This window comes from Mauremys reevesii, linkage group 7, assembly GCF_016161935.1.
Source record: "Mauremys reevesii isolate NIE-2019 linkage group 7, ASM1616193v1, whole genome shotgun sequence".
In the NCBI taxonomy this organism is placed as follows: Eukaryota; Metazoa; Chordata; order Testudines; family Geoemydidae; genus Mauremys; species Mauremys reevesii.
The window spans coordinates 125,395,538-125,414,586 of NC_052629.1; the positions used below are offsets into that span (position 1 = coordinate 125,395,538).

The following is a 19,049-nucleotide window of genomic DNA, read 5'->3' on the forward strand; positions in this document are numbered from 1 at the left end:
GAACAGCAGCCAGCGGGCGGCAGCGGCTGGGCCAAGCCCAGCTCAGCGTCAGGCCCGGGACCAGCGCAGAGGCTGGGACCAGCAGTGCCCCAGAGCCAGGCCCCAGAGCCGGGCCAGCCCCAGAGCCGGGCCCCAGAGCCATGCTGCCTCGGGCCCCAGAGCCAGCCCCAGAGCCAGGCCCCAGAGCCATGCTGCCTCGGGCCCCAAAGCCAGGCCAGCCCCAGAGCCGGGCCAGCCCCAGAGCTGGGCCCCAGAACCATGCTGCCTCGGGCCCCAGAGCCAGCCCCAGAGCCGGGCCCCAGAACCATGCTGCCTCGGGCCCCAGAGCCAGGCCAGCTCCAGAGCCGGGCCACAGAGCCGGGCCCCAGAGCCGGACCAGCCCCGGAGCCGGGCCCGAGCCAGGCCCCAGAGCCGGGCCCCAGAGCCATGCTGCCTTGGGTGCCAGAGCCAGCCCCAGAGCCGGGCCCCAAGTCACAGCACAGTACCCCCAGAAAGACCTTACAGACCCCCCAGGGTCCCCCATGACCCCCCCACAGCTCCACACCGTGATCCCCCACAGCAACCCTTAGAGACAGACCTCACAGCCCCCCTCCCCCAAGTCTCTGCGGGGAGGTGGGATTTCCAGCCCCCGAAGAGGGAGACACCCCCCCACCTTGTCTCACCTGCTGGCTCTGCAGGGACCAGGTGGCTCTGGTTGAGACTCAGCCCCCGGTCAGGGACGGTGCCAAGCGAGACCAGAACATGGCGCCCGCTCTCAACCGGGAAACAGTCAAACTGCACCTGCCACTGCGGGGAGACCACAGGGTGAGCCCCCGCGAGACCCCCCAAAACCCCCACCCCGCCGCTGCCCCACAAGCCCCCCACCTCCAGAGCCTCCCCCTGCCCCTGCCCTGCGAGCCCCTGCTGCTGCCCCACAAGCCCCCACCTCCAGAGCTCCCCTTCTCCAGCCCTGCGACCCCTGCTGCTGCCCCACAAGCCCCCACCTCCAGAGCTCCCCTGCCCCTGCCCTGCGACCCCTGCTGCTGCCCCACAAGCCCCCCACCTCCAGAGCCTCCCCCTGCCCCGCGAGCCCCCTGCCGCTGCCCCACAAGCCCCCCCAGAGCCTCCCCCTTCCCCCACCCTGTGAGCCCCCCTCCACTGCCTCACAAGCCCCCTGCCTCCAGAGCCTCCCCCTGCCCCCACCCTGCGAGTCCCCTGCCGCTGCCCCACAAGCCCCCAGAGCCTCCCCTCCCCACCCTGCGAGCCCCTGCCGCTGCCCCACAAGCCCCACAGAGCCTCCCCTTCCCCACCCTGTGAGCCCCTCCACTGCCTCACAAGCCCCCCGCCTCCAGAGCCTCCCCTGCCCCCACCCTGCGAGCCCTCTGCTGCTGCCCCACAAGCCCCCACCTCCAGAGCTCCCCTTCTCCAGCCCTGCGACCCCTGCTGCTGCCCCACAAGCCCCCACCTCCAGAGCCTGCCCCCACCCTGCGACCCCTGCCGCTGCCCCACAAGCCCCCACTTCCAGAGCCTCCCCTGCCCCTGCCCTGCGAGCTCCCCTGCCGCTGCCTCACAAGCCCCCGAGCCTCCCCTTCCCCACCCTGTGAGCCCCCTCCACTGCCTCACAAGCCCCTGCCTCCAGAGCCTCCCCTGCCCCCACCCTGTGAGTCCCGCTGCCTCTGCCCCATGAGTCCCCCACCTCCAGAGCCGCCCCCAGTACTCAGCCTGCGAGTCCCCCTGCCTCTGCCCCACAAGCCCCCGTCCCCCACCCAACACTGCCATGGGAGCCCACCACCACCCCAGGAACCCCCCTGCCCCCTCCTTGTCCCCTGGTGCAGACCCCATGGCCCCTAGGACACAGGGCCCTGGGATCAGCATGGTGCCAGCCGAGCCTGCCCAGCTCCCTGCAGCAGGAGGGACTGGACAGCTGGCCTGGCGCAGCTGCCAAGGAGGGAACTAGCCAGGAGCCCTGGGCGCGGTCTGCGCTGACTCACCAGAGAGCCTGCAGCCTCTGGGTGCCGTCTCCAGACCCGCAGCCAGCTGGCCCTATTGGAGCCCAGCACCAGGAAATCCAGCTGCAGCCCACAGACACTCCCCAGCCCTGGGGGAGAGAGAAAGGGTGAGCCCCAAATTCACAGCAGGCCCTACCAAGGGCCCCTCTGCAGCACCCCACCTCCTGGGGAAGCTGCCCAGCCCCCACCGAAGCCAGCCCTATGAGTCCCCCACCCCGGGGTCATTCCCAGGAATTCTGTGGGTGCCCCTAGGCTGAAGGGGGCCTCAGACAAGGCCCAATCTCCATGGCTATGGGGCCAAGCAGGGCCCCAGGAACCCACTCTAAAACGGGGTGCAGATGAGGCCGGCCCACCTACCTGCAGTGTGCAGGGCCAGGCGCACGCGCACGCACGGCTGGCAGTCGCGGGAGGCCTGGCACAGCCGGGCTGTGCTCAGAGCTAGGGCTGGCGGGGCCAGGGCTGCTCGATCCTGCTCCTTCTGGTGGCACCGGGGCCTGGGGAGGGCCCTGTCCGCTGGAGGAGAGGAGAGGAGTTAAAGGCATCCAGGCCCCATCCGGGCCCTCCCAGTGGACTGCGGGGCTGCCTCCCAGCCCTCTCCGTGGCATGTGCCCATCACCATGCCCGCCGAGCAGGGATCTCCCGGTCACTTACACTCCCCAGCGCTCTGCATTCCAGACACATGGGGCAACCCCAGTGTGACAAAGTGGGAATGTTCTTAATGTTTTCTCCAAATACTGGGTGGGTGCCTCAGTTCCCCCTATGCCTTTCTTAAGGATCTAGGTGGTGGGATCAGGGGGTGGGATTGTTGCAGAGCCCTAGAGGGCCAGTGTGATGGTGTCTGCACAGAGAATGGCCGACACCCTGTCTCCTGGCAACTGGTGGCCTGAGCCCCTCCCCTGCCAGTGCCAACAGAAGGTGTTGGAGAACAGAGAGATCAGGGGCCTCCTGGCGCGGGAAAGAGACAAAGGCCAGAGGAGGAGCTGGAGGGGGTTTCAGTTTGGTGCTGGGTGGGGAAATGGAGGGAGGCCCAGACGTGCTCTGGCCTCCCTGGCCACAAAATGGACCTGACTGAGGGGTCCTGTTCTCTGGACCTACAAGCTCTGTTTTAGACCATGTTCCTGTCGTCTAATAAACCTCTGTGTTCCCGGCTGGCTGAGAGTCCCGTCTGCCTGCGGAGTGGGGGGGCAGGGCCCTCTGGCTGCCCCAGGACCCCGCCCGGGCGACTCGCTGCGGGAAGCACACGGAGGGGCAGGGGATGCTGGATGCTCCGAGCTCAGACCCAGGAAGCTGGAAGCTGTGGGAGGTTCTTGCCCTGGGGACTGTCTGCTCCGAGAGAGGAGGCTCCCCCAGAGTCCTGCCCGGCTTCGTAGGGAGCAGAGCCGGCATCGCCCACCGGCTCCGTAGGGAGCAGAGCCAGCATCGCCCAGGGCCCCCGGGGCAGAGTCAGCATCGCCCGGGGACTCCGTGACACCCAGCCTTGCCAGTCCCCTGCTAGGTCCCTCCCCTGGGGTACCACTCCACCGCCACAGTACAGGGACGCTGGCGCTGCACTGGGGTCAGCACTCACAGTGAGGGAAGAGCACCCCCGCTGAGTCCCCACCCCGCAGCCTGGCAGCCCCCCCGCCCCACAGCCCAGCACCCCCTAGCGCCCCACTGGGGGTAGCACTGACTGCATGGGAGCTGGCACCACCACTGAATGCAGCCCCTGGTTTTCCTTGGCGGAGTCCCAGTATGGCCCCATCCCACCGCACCCCAGCTCAGCAGAGTTGTGACCCAGCCCCAGGTGGAAGGAGGGAGGGACTGAGCAGTGCTGCCCCCTAGCGCCCCAGCTGCCCCCTGCCTGCCCCACAGCCAGCACCACTAACACAGCAGATTTACTTACCCCTGACTCTGCAGGCCTGTGAGCAAAGGACAAGGAGCCGTGTTAGTGCAGGAGGCCTTGGCCAACAGGTAGCACCCAGCACCCCCCGCCAGCAGTCCCCAGCACCCCTCTCCCTGATGCCCCCCCACCCCACCTCAACCCCAGCAGCCCACAAGGACAGAGCCACCCCCACCACACTGGCAGCCCCTGACACCCAGAGCCACCCCCTCCCCCCACCGGCCCACAGCGCCCCCATGAGTATTCTGCTCAGGGAAGCGGCAGTGGTTGATCTGCACTCCCAGCAGACTCCCCTGGCTACACAGTGCAGGACTGAGACGGGGGCTGGGGGTTACCCAAAGCAGCAGCACGCGCCTGGCCCGCAGGCAGGCACCGGGCTGCGGGAATACAGGGCTGCAGCAGACCTGGGTGAAGGACAGCTCTCCATGCAGGCGGGATGTCAGCGTGACAGCCCTAGGCCGGTGGGCTCAGGAGAAGCGGGCGCTGGGGTCCCTCCAGCAGTGACTCACGGAAGTACCAGGTTCCCCTATTTCCAGGTTGGGGGGAAGTGAGCGGAATCAGGCAGGGTGCAGCCAATAACGGACTAGGGAAGAGACTGCTCTCCTAGCCCTAGCCAAGGTCTGACCTCGGCCGGGGCACCCCCAGTTTGCTAAGGGGGTACGAGGTGAACTCGTGCAGCGTCCAGTGCTAATGCCTGCCTGTCCACGCCGGAGCGACCACCATGGGTCGAGGCAGCCCAGGGTTAGCACCTGGATGTGGGGAACTGCTTTTAGGGAGCCACATTTCATAAGAACATAAGAACAGACGTACCAGGTCAGACCAAAGGTCCATCTAGCCCAGTATCCTGCCTACTGACAGTGGCCAATGCCAGGTGCCCCACAGGGAGTGAACCTAACAGGTAATGATCAAGTGATCTCTCTCCTGCCATCCATCTCCACCCTCTGACAAACAGAGGCTAGGGACACCATTCCTTACCCATCCTGGCTAATAGCCATTTATGGACTTAACCACCATGAATTTATCCAGTTCCCTTTTAAACCCTGTTATAGTCCTAGCCTTCACAACCTCCTCAGGTAAGGAGTTCCACAAGTTGACTGTGCGCTGCATGAAGAAGAACTTCCTTTTATTTGTTTTAAACCTGCTGCCTATTAATTTCATTTGGTGACCCCTAGTTCTTGTATTATGGGAATAAGTAAATAACTTTTCCTTATCCACTTTCTCCACATCACTCATGAGTTTATATACCTCTATCATGTCCCCCCTTAGTCTTCTCTTTTCCAAGCTGAAGAGTCCTAGCCTCTTTAATCTTTCCTCATATGGGACCCTCTCCAAACCCCTAATCATTTTAGTTGCCCTTCTCTGAACCTCTTCTAGTGCCAGTATATCTCTTTTGAGATGAGGAAGACCGTATCTGTACGCAGTATTCGAGATGTGGGCGTACCATGGATTTATACAAGGGCAATAATATATTCTCAGTCTTATTCTCTATCCCCTTTTTTAATGATTCCTAACATCCTGTTTGCTTTTTTGACCGCCTCTGCACACTGCGTGGACGTCTTCAGAGAACCATCTACGATGACTCCAAGATCTTTTTCCTGACTCACTGTAGCTAAATTAGCCCCCATCATATTGTATGTATAGTTGGCATTATTTTTTCCAATGTGCATTACTTTACATTTATTCACATTAAATTTCATTTGCCATTTTGTTGCCCAATCACTTAGTTTTGTGAGATCTTTTTGAAGTTCTTCACAGTCTGCTTTGGTCTTAACTATCTTGAGCAGTTTAGTATCATCTGCAAACTTTGCCACCTCACTGTTTACCCCTTTCTCCAGATCATTTATGAATAAATTGAATAGGATTGGTCCGAGGACTGACCCTTGGAGAACACCACTAGTTACCCCTCTCCATTCTGAGAATTTACCATTAATTCCTACCCTTTGCTCCCTGTCTTTTACCCAGTTCTCAATCCATGAAAGGACCTTCCCTCTTATCCCATGACAGCTTAATTTACGTAAGAGCCTTTGGTAAGGGACCTTGTCAAAGGCTTTCTGGAAATCTAAGTACACTATGTCCACTGGATCCCCCTCGTCCACATGTTTGTTGATCCCTTCAAAGAACTCTAATAGATTAGTAAGACACGATTTCCCTTTACAGAAACCATGTTGACTATTGCTCAACAGTATGTTTTTTCTGTGTGTCTGACAATTTTATTCTTAACTATTGTTTCGAATAATTTGCCGGGTACGGACGTTAAACTTACTGGTCTGTAATTGCCGGGATCACCTCTAGAGCCCTTTTTAAATATTGGTGTTACATTAGCTAACTTCCAGTCATTGGGTACAGAAGCTGATTTAAAGGACAGGTTACAAACCTTAGTTAATAGTTCCGCAATTTCACATTTGAGTTCTTTCAGAACTCTTGGGTGAATGCCATCTGGTCCCGGTGACTTGTTAATGTTGAGTTTATCAATTAATTCCAAAACCTCCTCTAGTGACACTTCAATCTGTGACAGTTCCTCAGATTTGTCACCTACAAAAGCCGGCTCAGGTTTGGGAATCTCCCTAACATCCTCAGCCGTGAAGACTGAAGCAAAGAATCCATTTAGTTTCTCCGCAATGACTTTATCGTCTTTAAGCGCTCCTTTTGTATCTCGATCATCAAGGGGCCCCACTGGTTGTTTAGCAGGCTTCCTGCTTCTGATGTACTTAAAAAACATTTTGTTATTACCTTTGGAGTTTTTGGCTAGCCGTTCTTCAAACTCCTCTTTGGCTTTTCTTATTACACTCTTGCACTTAAATTGGCAGTGTTTATGCTCCTTTCTATTTGCCTCACTAGGATTTGACTTTTATTTTTTAAAAGATGCCTTTTTATCTCTCACTGCTTCTTTTACATGGTTGTTAAACCACGGTGGCTCTTTTTTAGTTCTTTTACTGTGTTTTTTAATTTGGGGTATACATTGAAGTTGGGCCTCTATTATGGTGTCTTTAAAAAGCGCCCATGCAGGTTGCAAGGATTTCACTTTAGTCACTGTACCCTTTAACTTTTGTTTAACTAACCCCCTCATTTTTGCATAGTTCCCCCTTTTGAAATTAAATGTCACAGTTGGGATGTTGAGATGTTCTTCCCACCACAGCGATGTTGAATGCTATTGTATTATGGTCACTATTTCCAAGCGGTCCTGTTATAGTATTTCGAGCAACTAAAACACCATCCGACCTTCGGAGCGAATCAAGAGCTTTGTGGTTAAACGATCGTCGTTGCAACACCCTGCGCACAGTCATTCCAAGCGAGGAGCCCGCAGCGGGACCCTGGGGTGCCCAGGGCAGGGTCAACCCCAGCTGCTTTCTGGACTGATGCTCAAGCTAATGGGCCCCTTCGCACCTCTAACTCCCAGCCTGCGTCCCAGACAGGATCACTGCCCTCCTGTCCATGGGCCCAACGCAGGCACCTGTGGGCCCCTTCTGCCACCCACCCGCTGGGCAGACGGCCAGGGACTGCAGCAAAGGGGTGGCTGTGGGGCGAGGGGCAGGCTGAGAACTGAGCAGGCCGAGGACAGCCAGGAAGCCCAGAGGCCAGGCCTAGCACTTAACCTGTGGATCTCTTTGCCAGAGGATGTTGTGAAGGCCAAGACTATAACAGGGTTCAAAAAATAACTAGATAAGTTCATGGAGGACAGGTCCATCAATGGCTATTAGCCAGGCTGGGCAGGGATGGTGTCCCTGGCCTCAGTTTGCCAGAAGCTGGGAATGGGCGACAGGGGATGGATCACTTGATGATTCCCTGTTCTGTTCATTCCCTCTGGGGCACCTGGCATTGGCCGCTGTCGGCAGACAGGACACTGGGCTGGATGGACCTTTAGTCTGACCCAGTCTGGCCACTCTTATGTTCTTATGGCATGGTCAGGCCACAGAGCAAGAAACAGACACATGGCCCCCTGGAAGCCCCCCACAGAGAACAGTGCTAAACTGCCTGCAGGTGACACTAAACTGGGAGGAGTGGCAGATACGCTGGAGGGTAGGGATAGGATACAGAGGGACCTAGACAAATTAGAGGATTGGGCCAAAAGAAATCTGATGAGGTTCAACAAGGACAAGTGCAGAGTCCTGCACTTAGGACGGAAGAATCCCATGCACTGCTACAGACTAGGGACCGAATGGCTAGGAAGCAGTTCTGCAGAAAAGGACCTAGGGGTTACAGTGAATGAGAAGCTGGATATGAGTCGGCAGTGTGCCCTTGTTGCCAAGAAGGCTAATGGCATTTTGGGCTGTATAAGTAGGGGCATTGCCAGCAGATTGAGGGATGTGACCATTCCCCTCTATTCGGCATTGGTGAGGCCTCATCTGGAGACTGTGTCCAGTTTGGGGCCCCACACTACAAGAAGGATGTGGAAAAATTGGAGAGAGTCCAGCGGAGGGCAACAAAAATGATTAGGGGGCTGGAGCACATGACTTATGAGGAGAGGCTGAGGGAACTGGGATTGTTTAGTCTGCAGAAGAGAAGAATGAGGGGGGATTTGATAGCTGCTTTCAACTACCTGAAGGGGGGTTCCAAAGAGGATGGATCTAGGCTGTTCTCAGTGGTGGCAGATGACAGAACAAGGAGTAATGGTCTCAAGTTGCAGTGGGGGAGGTTTAGGTTGGATATTAGGAAACACTATTTCACTAGGAGGGTGGTGAAGCACTGGAATGGGTTCCCTAGGGAGGTGGTGGAATCTCCTTCCTTAGAGGTTTTTAAGGTCAGGCTTGACAAAGCCCTGGCTGGGATGATTTAGTTGGGGATTGGTCCTGCTTTGAGCAGGGGGTGGGACTAGATGACCTCCTGAGGTCCCTTCCAACCCTGAGAGTCTATGATTCTATGATAGGTTTTGGAGCGGTAGCCGTGGTAGCCTGTATCAGCAAAAAGAACAGGAGTCCTTGTGGCACCTTAGAGACTAACTCATTTATTTGAGCATAAGCTTTTGCGTAGAGGCTGTCCACGTATCTATTCAGGGGACACCATCACAGGACCTAATCACGTCAGCCACACCATCTGGGGCTCGTTCACCTGCACATCTACCAATGTGATATATGCCATCATGTGCCAGCAATGCCCCTCTGCCATGTGCATTGGCCAAACCGGACAGTCTCTACGCAAATCAGACGTCAAGAATTATAGCATTCCATAACCAGTCGGAAAGACCGAAAAGTTGCAATTATTCAACAAAAAAACTTAAAAAACAGACTCCAACAAGAAACTGCAGAATTGGAATTAATTTGCAAACTGGACACCATTAAATTAGGCTTGAATAAAGACTAGGCATGGATGGGTCATTACACAAAGTAAAACTATTTCCCCATGTTAATTTTTTCCCCTACTGTTATTCACTCCTTGTCAACTGTTGGAAATGGGCCACCCTGATTATCACTACAAATGTTTTGTTTCTCCTGCTGATAATTGCCCAGCTTAATTGATTAGTCTCTTTATAGTTGGTATGGCAACCCACACTTTTTCATGTTCTCTGTGTATATATCTATCATAGAATCATAGAATTCAAGATCAGAAGGGACCATTATGATCATCTAGTCTGACCTCCTGCTAGATGCAGGCCACATAAGCCAATCCACCCACTCCTTTAGCAAGCGACCCCTGCCCCATGCTTCGGAGGAAGGCGAAAAACCTCCAGGGCCACTGCCAATCTACCCTGGAGGAAAATTCCTTCCCGACCCCAAATATGGCGGTCAGCTGAACCCCGAGCATGCGGGCAAGACTCTCCAGCCATACCCTCTGGAAAAAGGTTATATCATACCATTGACCCATTGTACTATTTACCAGTGTGGCACTTAATTGACCTATTGACTAAGCCCGTTATCCTATCATACCATCTCCTCCATAAACTTATCTAGCTTAATCTTAAAGTCATGGAGGTCCTTCGCCCCCACTGTTTCCCTCGGTAGGCTGTTCCAGTATTGCACTCCCCTGATGGTTAGAAACCTTCGTCTAATTTCAAGCCTGAATTTCCTGACTTCCTACTGTATTTTCCACTCCATGCACCTGATGAAGTGGGCTGTAGCCAACGAAAGCTTGTGCTCAAATAAATGTGTTACTCTCTAAGGTGCCACAAGGACTCCTCATTCTTTTTACCTGTAGTGAGGAATCCATCCCCTCCCCCACATGGGGACCCCAGGGAATCCACCTCTCTTTTCCTCCCTCCCCAGCAGTAGCCAGCACCAGCTGCTCCCAGGCAGGAACAGGAGCCCCCCTGGCATTTCTGGAATGCTCCCCTGGCCCCGGCAGTAGGTGGGCTCACGCACAGCCCTGCTCACACACTGATTCCGCTCCCCGCATAACCACGGGCACCCTCATTCTTCACACAAGTGTCCCTGAGCTTGCTCTTGGCTTCAAGGATTCCATGTGGCAGTAAGTTCCACTGGCTAATTACGCCCAGTGTAAAGAAGAGGTTCCTTTCCTCCATTTTAACCTGTTGCCCACGTTTCAGTCTTATGTCCCCAGGCCAGCAGGGACCATGGGATCCCCTAGTCTGGCCCCGTGCCCAGCCCAGGGCAGAGACCTGCCCCCTGTAACCTCTCGAGCAGAACTGTTAGCAAACCCCCGCTCCCCACTGACCCACGGCCAGGGATGGCGAATCCTCCACCCTCCTGCCCCAGGAAACTGTTCTAATTCCCCTCCCTGTCCAAAATTAGCACCCGAATTTGTCTGGCATCAGCCTCCAGCCCCAGGGCCGGGTTACCCTTCGCTGCTGGAGCCAACAGCCCCTCACCCACTCTGTTCCCTGGGGCGCGGCCAGGCCGGGCTCACTCACCCCAGCCCAGCTCCTGGGGGAGCTAACCAGAGCAAGCTCCTCGCAGCAGGGCAGGTTTCTAACCCTGCAATGCAGAGCTGACCTCTGCCCTGGCCCAGGCAAGGGAGATTAAAGGCAGTGGCTCCCTCCCCCTCCAGGTTTTGTCCTGGTCTCATTTTGCCCCGTTTCTTGCTAGCTGCTGGACCAGCCATTTCTTCATCATTACACAGCCCGGCTAGTTACTGCACCTGCCACGCAAACAACCCTGTTCTCTTCACTCCTGCTACCGACCCAGCCCTGGGGGCCCGGCCCGGCTCCGCTCGGCCACACGGAACACAAAGCACCGGGCCCAGCCCCAGCTCACCCAGACTCCATTTACACCTGCCGTACCCAGGTGCGGTCAGGCCGGGCCCAACGGCGGCCTAGCGCCCTACAACCGCGCGCCCCAAACCCCGTCCCCCGGGGGGGCGCCCCCCGTCCCCACCCGGTTCGCTTGTGCCCAGTTCCCAAAGCGCCCCCGACCGGGGCACCGGCCCAGCCCCGGCTGGTTCTCGTCCAGCTCCCGGGGAGAGCCCGGGCAGCGAGCGGGCCACGGAGCTGCCCGACCCGCCGCCTCCCCCGGCCCCTCGCCGCTGGGTGCCCGCCCGGGGCTCTGGGAGCGGGTGGATGCCGGGATGAACCCCCTGGCTCCGGCCCCGGGACCCCGCACCCCCCGCCCGGTCCTTACGAAGTTGGCGGTGACGCGGGGGCGCGGCGCTCCGGCCCGGGGCCCGGCCAGCAGCAGGACGGCGGCCAGCAGCAGGGCGCAGGGCGCGGGGCGCCCCATCAGCGGGGCTGGCGCATGGCTGCGCGGGGCGCACACGGCACCCGGCTGGGCCGGCTCCGCCGCATTCCTGCCCGCCCCGCTTCATCATCGCGGGGCGGGGCGGGGCGGGAGCCACCCCCCGGGGCCCTCCGCCCCCGGCAGCCCCGCACCGGGCGCTGCCTCTCGGCCGGATCGGGGGGCGCCCCCCGCCCGTGCTGGTGCCAAGGTACCTGGCGGGCGCCCAGGTGCGGCGGGGATGGGCGGCAGGATGGCGCTTGCCCCGCTGCCCTGGGCAGGAGGGCCCAGGATGGGCTGCCCGGGGCGGGGGGTGCCGAGCTCTGCTCTCACCTCGGCGGCAGGGGGCACAGCTGGTGCCAGGGGGACACAACCCCCCCCCCCAGGAGAGCGCGGGGTGGCTCCTGCCAGGAGCTGCCCCCAGAAACACCCCCAGCAGCAGGGCAACTAACACCTGCTCCCTGGCAGCCGGGACACGGGGGCCAGGCCCGGGACCCTCAGGAGGAACAAACACCATGGGAGGTGCGCGCTCCCCACAAGAGAGCCCCCGTCTGCCCAGGCCCAGCACATGCTGGTGAGAATTATCATCTGCCAGCAGTCCGCGGAGCAGTGAGGTGCAGGGCGCTGCCCCCCGAAAGCTCCGTCCCCCCACTGCCCCCCGAAAGCTCCCTGTCCCCACTGCCCCCGCCGCAGGCGCAGCCCCTGAAAGCTCCTGCCCCCACTGCCCCCGCAGTCGCTGCCCCCACTGCCCCCGCCGCAGGCGCTGCCCCGCAGGCTCCCTGTCCCCCCACTGCCCCCCCCCCGCAGGCGCAGCCCCGAAAGCTCCTGTCTCCGCACTGCCCCCGCAGGCTCCTGTCGCCGCACTGCCCCCCCGCCGCAGGCGCTGCCCCCCCGCAGGCTCCGTCTCCCACTGCCCCCCAACCCCCCCCCGCAGGCGCTGCCCCCCGCAGGCTCCCTGTCCCCCCACTGCCCCCCCGCCGCAGGCGCAGCCCCCCCGCAGGCTCCCTGTCCGCCCACTGCCCCCGCCGCAGGGTAATAGGAACACGGCGGTTGACCTGGTTTCTTTCACGCTTCCTGTGAGACGGCAGCAGCCTGCACCGAACCCACCCACGCAGCGGGCAGCACGTGCGGCGGCAGCCTGCTCCTCACGTGGCGGCTGGGCTGGGTCCGGGGCGGGGCGGGGGTCCTGCTGGTGGCAGCCCGAGGCTCAGCACCCCGGGCACAGCGCTGGCAGGAGATCCCTGTGTTTGAAAGCGAACAGCCCAGCGCTCAGTCCGGCAGGGGATCAGACAGCCGGGAGGCAGAGGGGGAGCCCAGGGGGTCTCTACAGCTTGGCCGGGCTCTGCGGGAACTGTCCTTTCTCTGGGCTCCCCCGGGGCTGCCTGCGCTGGGTTCAGGGGACTGATGAGCCGGGCTGGGCCCACGCTGCCTGTCTCTCTGCCGGCGCTGGCAGAGGGGGGCTGCTCCCTAGGGTGCTCCGAGTCTCTGCCCGGCTCTGTCTCAGGGGGACTTGCTGGGCAGAGCTCGTGGGCCAGAGCAGTGGGATGGAGCCCAGAGGCCCGAGCGGGACCCCAGGCGCTCTGCCCCACTACAGGGGGCCCCCAGAGCCGGTCCCAAAGCCCATGGGTCTGCAAGAGGGGCACACAGCAACACACTGACAGGAAGGGACCCCTCCAAGGGTGGCACCAGACACAGGATCAGGTCCTGCCCCCAGGGGCACAAGCAGATGCCATGGCACCAAGGCAGAACCATGCTCCATCACCCCACCCCCCCACTCCCAGGCACAGCCCAAAGAACTGCCCCCTAAGGCAGGGTTACCCCCGCACCACAACTGGTATGTCCCTCCTCACCCAGGCCCTGCCGCCGCTTCTCTGGCCTGTCACTATGGTGCAGCCTCAGATCAGGACCACCTTCCTCCCCAGGCCCCCAAGGCTCTCCCTCGCCCCAGTGACGGGGAGGACAGGCAGAGCCCATAGCAACGGGGCAGGAGCAGGCACCCAAGCCGTTAGCTTCTCCAGCTGTATCACTGAGGCTGGTGGCAGGTGCACACGCGGTGGTACAAGCGGGGTGCATAACCGGTGGTACGAGCAGGCCTCTCTCTTCAGGGCGAACCGGCCTGTGCCCAACACCCTGCCCTGCAGCCACCCCACCAGGCCAGAGCCCAACACAGCATCTGAAAGGCTGCCCAGGCATGGGGACAGGAGCCACCTGTCGCCATGGCTGGCTTTCAGGAGGGGCAATAGGCTCATCTCTCAGAGGGTCATAGACAGGGGCTGGGAGGACAAAGACACTGGGGGGGGGGGCAGATCAGCAGGGGTCTAGACACTGCCATCCCCAGGGTTTCTGGGGACCTGACAGCAGGACAGACTCGGGGTGGGGGGGGCTAAGGGACACAAATCAACCCAGGGCAGTGAGGGTATCTGCCCATCCCCCACCCCCGGCAGACAGTGCTGGAGGCTGCATGCTCAGCAAGGTGGCTCTTTATTTCATCCTTCTGGTCACTTATGTGGGAGAAGCAGTTTGTGCCAGTGCTGGGGGCGAGGGCAGCAGCCCAGCCCCTCTCGCAGCAAGCGACACAGGGGGCGCCGGCCCGACCCCCCTCCACCCAAGTGCTGCCCCTCTCACAGCAAGTGGCACCGGCCCGACCCCCCTCCGCCCAAGTGCTGCCCCTCTCACAGCAAGCGGCACCGGCCCGACCCCCCTCCGCCCAAGTGCTGCCCCTCTCGCAGCAAGCGGCCCTGGGGGCACCAGCCCAGCCCCTCTCGCAGCAAGCGGAACCGGCCCTACCCCCCTCGGCCCCAGTGCTGCCCCTCTCGCAGCAAGCGGCCCTGGGGGCACCAGCCCAGCCCCTCTCGCAGCAAGCGACACCGGGGGCGCCGGCCTGACCCCCCTCCGCCCAAGTGCTGCCCCTCTCGCAGCAAGTGGCACCAGCCCGACCCACCTCGGCCCCAGTGTTGCCCCTCTCGCAGCAAGCGGCACCGGCCCAACCACCCTCGGCCCCAGTGTTGCCCCTCTCGCAGCAAGCGGCCCTGGGGGCACCAGCCCAGCCCCTCTCGCAGCAAGCGGCACCGGCCCGACCCCCCTCGGCCCCAGCGCTGCCCCCTCGCAGCAAGCGGCACCGGGCCGACCCCCCTCGGCCCCAGCGCTGCCCCCTCGCAGCAAGCGGCACCGGCCCGACCCCCCTCGGCCCCAGTGCTGCCCCTCGCAGCAAGCGGCACCGGCCTGACCCCTCGGCCCCAGTGCTGCCCCTCGCAGCAAGCGGCACCGGCCTGACCCCTCGGCCCCAGCCCAGCCCCTCTCGCAGCAAGCGGCACCGGCCCGACCCCCCTCGGCCCCAGCGCTGCCCCTCTCGCAGCAAGCGGCACCGGCCCGACCCACCTCGGCTCCAGCGCTGCCCCCTCGCAGCAAGCGGCACCGGCCCGACCCACCTCGGCCCCAGCGCTGCCCCCTCGCAGCACGCGGCACCGGCCTGACCCCCCTCCGCCCCAGCGCAGCCCCCCTCGCAGCAAGCGGCACCGGCCCGACCCACCTCGGCCCCAGCGCTGCCCCCTCGCAGCAAGCGGCACCGGCCCGACCCCCCTCGGCCCCAGCGCTGCCCCTCTTGCAGCAAGCGGCCCTGGGGGCACCAACCCAGCCCCTCTCGCAGCAAGTGGCACCAGCCCGACCCCCCTCGGCCCCAGCGCCGCCCCTCTCACAGCCAGCGGCACTGGGGGCTGGGAGGCACCTGGCCTGAGACCACGGGCTCTCTGGTGACTCGGAGCTGCTCATTCCCAGGAGGAGGCATGGAATTCACCCAGCTGCGGGGGAAGGGAAGGCCCTGCATGCCTCCAGGGCAATCTGGGCAGGGCACTGGTGCAGACTGGGCCTCAGACACAGACATTGGCCCAGCACAGCACAAGCCACTGTGGGAGTGGGCAGCACCACGCCAACCACCGTCTGCAGCCCTGGGGCTGTGCCATGTTGTCAGACTTCAGCACAGAGGCACTGCGGTCAGGGCACGTTTCTGCTCCATGAAATGGGGAGATCAGTAAGGGCTGGTGGCTGCCCCCAGGCCACTCCCATCATGCACGCCCCTCTCATCCCAGCCAACCAGAGCCACGTGCTGCCAGGGGACTTCTGGTGAGGGTACTCTGGTGGCATCAGGAGCTGCCCTCCTACCCAGCCCTGGCCCACCAGCCACTGAAGAACATTCAGTCACTACCAGCCAGGGCTAAGGTTGGAGGAACCCTGAGCACACTCCGGCTGGGTGCCTGGCAGGGCAGCCCAGCCTACAGGGAGCTTTCAGTGTTTACCAGCAGAGCTGCCCAAAAATGGGGACCCCACCGTGGTGCCATCCAGCCCCTTCCCCCCCCCCCCCCCCGAGTCACACAGGTGTGTGGCTCCCAGTCCCTCTTCATTTCTTCTTCTTCTCCTGCGTGCTGGTGAACCAGGAGTCCAGGAGCTTCTTGCTGTAGTAGAGCTGCCAGCCGTGCACCTGCACCGCCACCACCACCAGCAGGTACATGACGGAGACGGCGGAAAAGCCGAAGATGAAGCGATAGGCCTTGCCATGGCGGTAGAGCTGCTGCGCCATGGGGAACATCTCCATGCTGCCGTAGATGAGGGGTGCCACCGAGAACAGGCCTGTGCTGATCATGGACAGCACCAGGTAGCTGATGTTGTTGCGGGGGAAGGACATGAGGCCGAAGAGAGAAGGGATGATGCTGAGCATGTAGGGGTACTCCCACTGGTAGGGCATGGCCACCTGGTCATGGGGCAGCAGCTTCAGGTGACCCACACACATCTGGGCCAGGAGCAGCAGCCAGATGGCCACCTGCATGTAGATCAGCTTCTTTATCTCGGTCTTCAGGGCCACACTGTGGAGAGGGAGAAAGCCAGGGTCAGGGTAACACTTAGGCAAAGCTAGGGAGCCCACCGAAGTGGGAGGGGCAGGGCAGGAGGGACTCTGGGGCAGGAGAGTGAACCCAGGACCCCAACAGAGCGAGGCTGCCCCCTGCCAGCCAAAGCCACAAGCAGCTGCTTTGTGGAGGGAACACCCCTGGCAGGGGCAGGGGCAGGGCACCCGCCTGTAATGCTCACTCGGGTGGGAACTGCTCGTGAGCCAGAGCCGACGTGCACAGCCCCTTCGGCTTTCCTGTGGGCTGGGCAAGGAGGAGGCTGCACTGCAGCATAACAAACCTGCCCTGGACACCCCCCCCCACCACCACCACCCTGGCTTGGACCTTCAGGCCCTCAGACAGGTGCAGCGACCCTTGAATCCCAGCACACAGTGCCCTGGGGACAGACGTACTCCAGGGAACGCCCAGCCATTCACGGACACCAGCTCAGTCCAGCTGGGCGGCTCCGCATCCTGCCCCAGCTCACTGGGCAGAGACCCGGAATGGGGCCCGGGGCTTTCACGTCTCAACCCAGCCTGCACTCGGACCTACCTCATTTGGTAATGGGAGGCCACCCTCTCGCGATGCTGGTAGTCACTGCCATCTGTGCCCTCAGCCCGGGGGCCCGCACGGGAGGCCATGGTGCTAGGCAGCCCAAGCCCTGCCAGAGAGATGGGCAGGGTGAGCCAGGGGGACATGCTGCCATTCGGGGTATGGACACCAGTACCCACAGGAGCTCTGTGCCCCGATCACCCTGTGGGAACATGGCAGCAATCCCAGGCAGGCCCAGCCGGGCACCACTGGTGAAAGCACATGGGATTACACGGATCATGTGACTGCGGGCAGCCACCCTGCCATAGCGGGGACCGGGTCTCCCAGCCACCCCCCCACCACACCCCATAGCTGGGGATCCCCTCCCCCAGCCGACCTCCCCCCGTAGCTGGGGATCCCCTCCCCCAGCCGACCCCCGACCACACCCCATAGCTGGGGATCCTCCCCCAGCCGACCCCCAACCACACCCCGTAGCCGGGGATCCCCTCCCCCCAGCCGACCCCACACACCCCGTAGCTGGGGATCCTCCCCAGCCGACCCCATAGCTGGGGATCCTCCCAGCCCACCCCACCCATAGCTGGGGATCCTCCCCAGCCGACCCCACCACCCCGTAGCTGGGGATCCCTCCCAGCCGACCCCCACCACCACACCCGTAGCTGGGGATCCCTCCCCAGCCGACCCCATAGCTGGGGATCCTCCCCAGCCGACCCCGACACACCCCATAGCTGGGGATCCCCTCCCCAGCCGACCCCGACACACCCCATAGCTGGGGATCCTCCCCAGCCGACCCCATAGCTGGGGATCCTCCCCAGCCGACCCCACCACCCCCCGTAGCTGGGGATCCCCTCCCCCAGCCGACCCCCCCACCACACCCCGTAGCTGGGGATCCCCTCCCCCAGCCGACCCCATAGCTGGGGATCCTCCCCAGCCGACCCCCCTGTAGCTGGGGATCCTCCCCAGCCGACCCCACCACACCCTGTAGCTGGGGATCCTCCCCAGCCGACCCCATAGCTGGGGATCCTCCCCAGCCGACCCCACACACCCCATAGCTGGGGATCCCCTCCCAGCCGACCCCAGCTGGGGATCCTGTCCCCAGCCGACCCCTAGCTGGGGATCCTCCCCAGCCGACCCCATAGCTGGGGATCCTCCCCCAGCCGACCCCGCCCCACCCCCAGCCCCGCTCTCCCACCTGCCACGGACGGAGCCGGCCGTGCCCAGGACACTCTGTCACTCTCTATGGTATCGTCGGGCCCTTCTTGCCCGCAGGAGGCCAACTCTATGGTTACCCGGTGGCGGGCTTGTCTCCGCCGCGGGAGGTCCGGGTCTATGGTTCTGCCTCCTGCCCAGGACGCAGCAGGGGAGGAGCGAGGGGCGTGTCCGCCGCCCAGGGGGAGGAGCGAGGGGCGTGCCCGCCGCCCAGGGGGAGGAGCGAGGGGCGTGTCCGCCGCCCAGCGGGAGCTGTGCGTCCCTTCCACTGCCGCCAAGGCGGCTCAGGGCTCGTCCACACCGCGCAGCTCTAGGGACGCGGCCGCGTCGCTCACACTCTGCCTGGGTCAACGCGCTTCGGCTTCGGCCCCACTTCCACCCCCACGAGTGGCTTTAGCGTTGTCAGCAGGAGAGCCCCCCCCCCCCCACAAAGCCGCCTTCACACGGCCACTTGCCTCGGCAAAACGTGTGTTTTGTGCGGGGGGGGGGGGCTTCGCAGAGAGAGAAAATGGGTGCTCTGCCGCCTTAGCTAACAGCCACTTGGCTTTTACCTCAGGCTCTAGAGCAGGGGTGGGCAATGGCACGCGAGCTGATTTTCAGTGGCACTCACACTGCCCGGGTCCTGGCCACCGGTCCGGGAGCGCTGCATTTTTATTTAATTTTAAATTAAGTTTCTTAAACATTTTAAAACATTATTTACTTTACATACAAAAATAGTTTAGTTATATATTATAGACTTATAGAAAGAGGCCTTCTAAAGACACTAAAATGTATGACTGGCACGCAAAACCTTAAATTAAAGTGAATAAATGAAGACTCTAGACCTAGACAAATTAGAGGACTGGGCCAAAGGAAACCTGATGAGGTTCAACAAGGACAAGTGCAGAGTCCAGCACTTAGGATGGAAGAATCCCATGCACTGCTACAGACTAGGGACCGAGTGGCT

The 19,049-nt window shown here is 61.6% G+C and overlaps 2 protein-coding genes across 3 annotated transcripts in view; both read right to left on the reverse strand.

Annotated features, from left to right (window-relative positions):
• IL17RE (interleukin 17 receptor E) overlaps nucleotides 1–11,519 on the reverse strand; it is a 28,715-nt gene extending 17,196 nt beyond the window's left edge. The window contains exons 1-5 of one of the 2 annotated variants that reach the window (XM_039482228.1): nucleotides 11,376–11,519; nucleotides 3,871–3,886; nucleotides 2,346–2,501; nucleotides 1,971–2,077; nucleotides 663–786 (exon numbers count right to left, since the gene is read on the reverse strand). In XM_039482228.1, coding sequence (XP_039338162.1) covers nucleotides 663–786; nucleotides 1,971–2,077; nucleotides 2,346–2,501; nucleotides 3,871–3,886; nucleotides 11,376–11,474 — 502 coding nt within the window. In that variant the 5' untranslated portion in view covers nucleotides 11,475–11,519. Of the gene's footprint in view, nucleotides 1–662; nucleotides 787–1,970; nucleotides 2,078–2,345; nucleotides 2,502–2,639; nucleotides 2,765–3,870; nucleotides 3,887–11,375 lie in introns of those variants that run through there. The other variant, XM_039482229.1, reaches the window with a different exon arrangement.
• A 3,457-nt stretch (nucleotides 11,520–14,976) lies between these two features.
• On the reverse strand, nucleotides 14,977–18,205 carry JAGN1 (jagunal homolog 1). Its single transcript, XM_039481444.1, has 3 exons — nucleotides 18,087–18,205; nucleotides 16,898–17,006; nucleotides 14,977–16,324 (listed from the first exon to the last, which is right to left on the reverse strand). The coding sequence occupies exons 2-3, from the start codon at nucleotides 16,984–16,986 to the stop codon at nucleotides 15,862–15,864; spliced, it is 552 nt and encodes a 183-aa protein (XP_039337378.1). The 5' UTR covers nucleotides 16,987–17,006; nucleotides 18,087–18,205; the 3' UTR covers nucleotides 14,977–15,861.
• Between the last annotated feature and the right edge of the window lie 844 nt (nucleotides 18,206–19,049).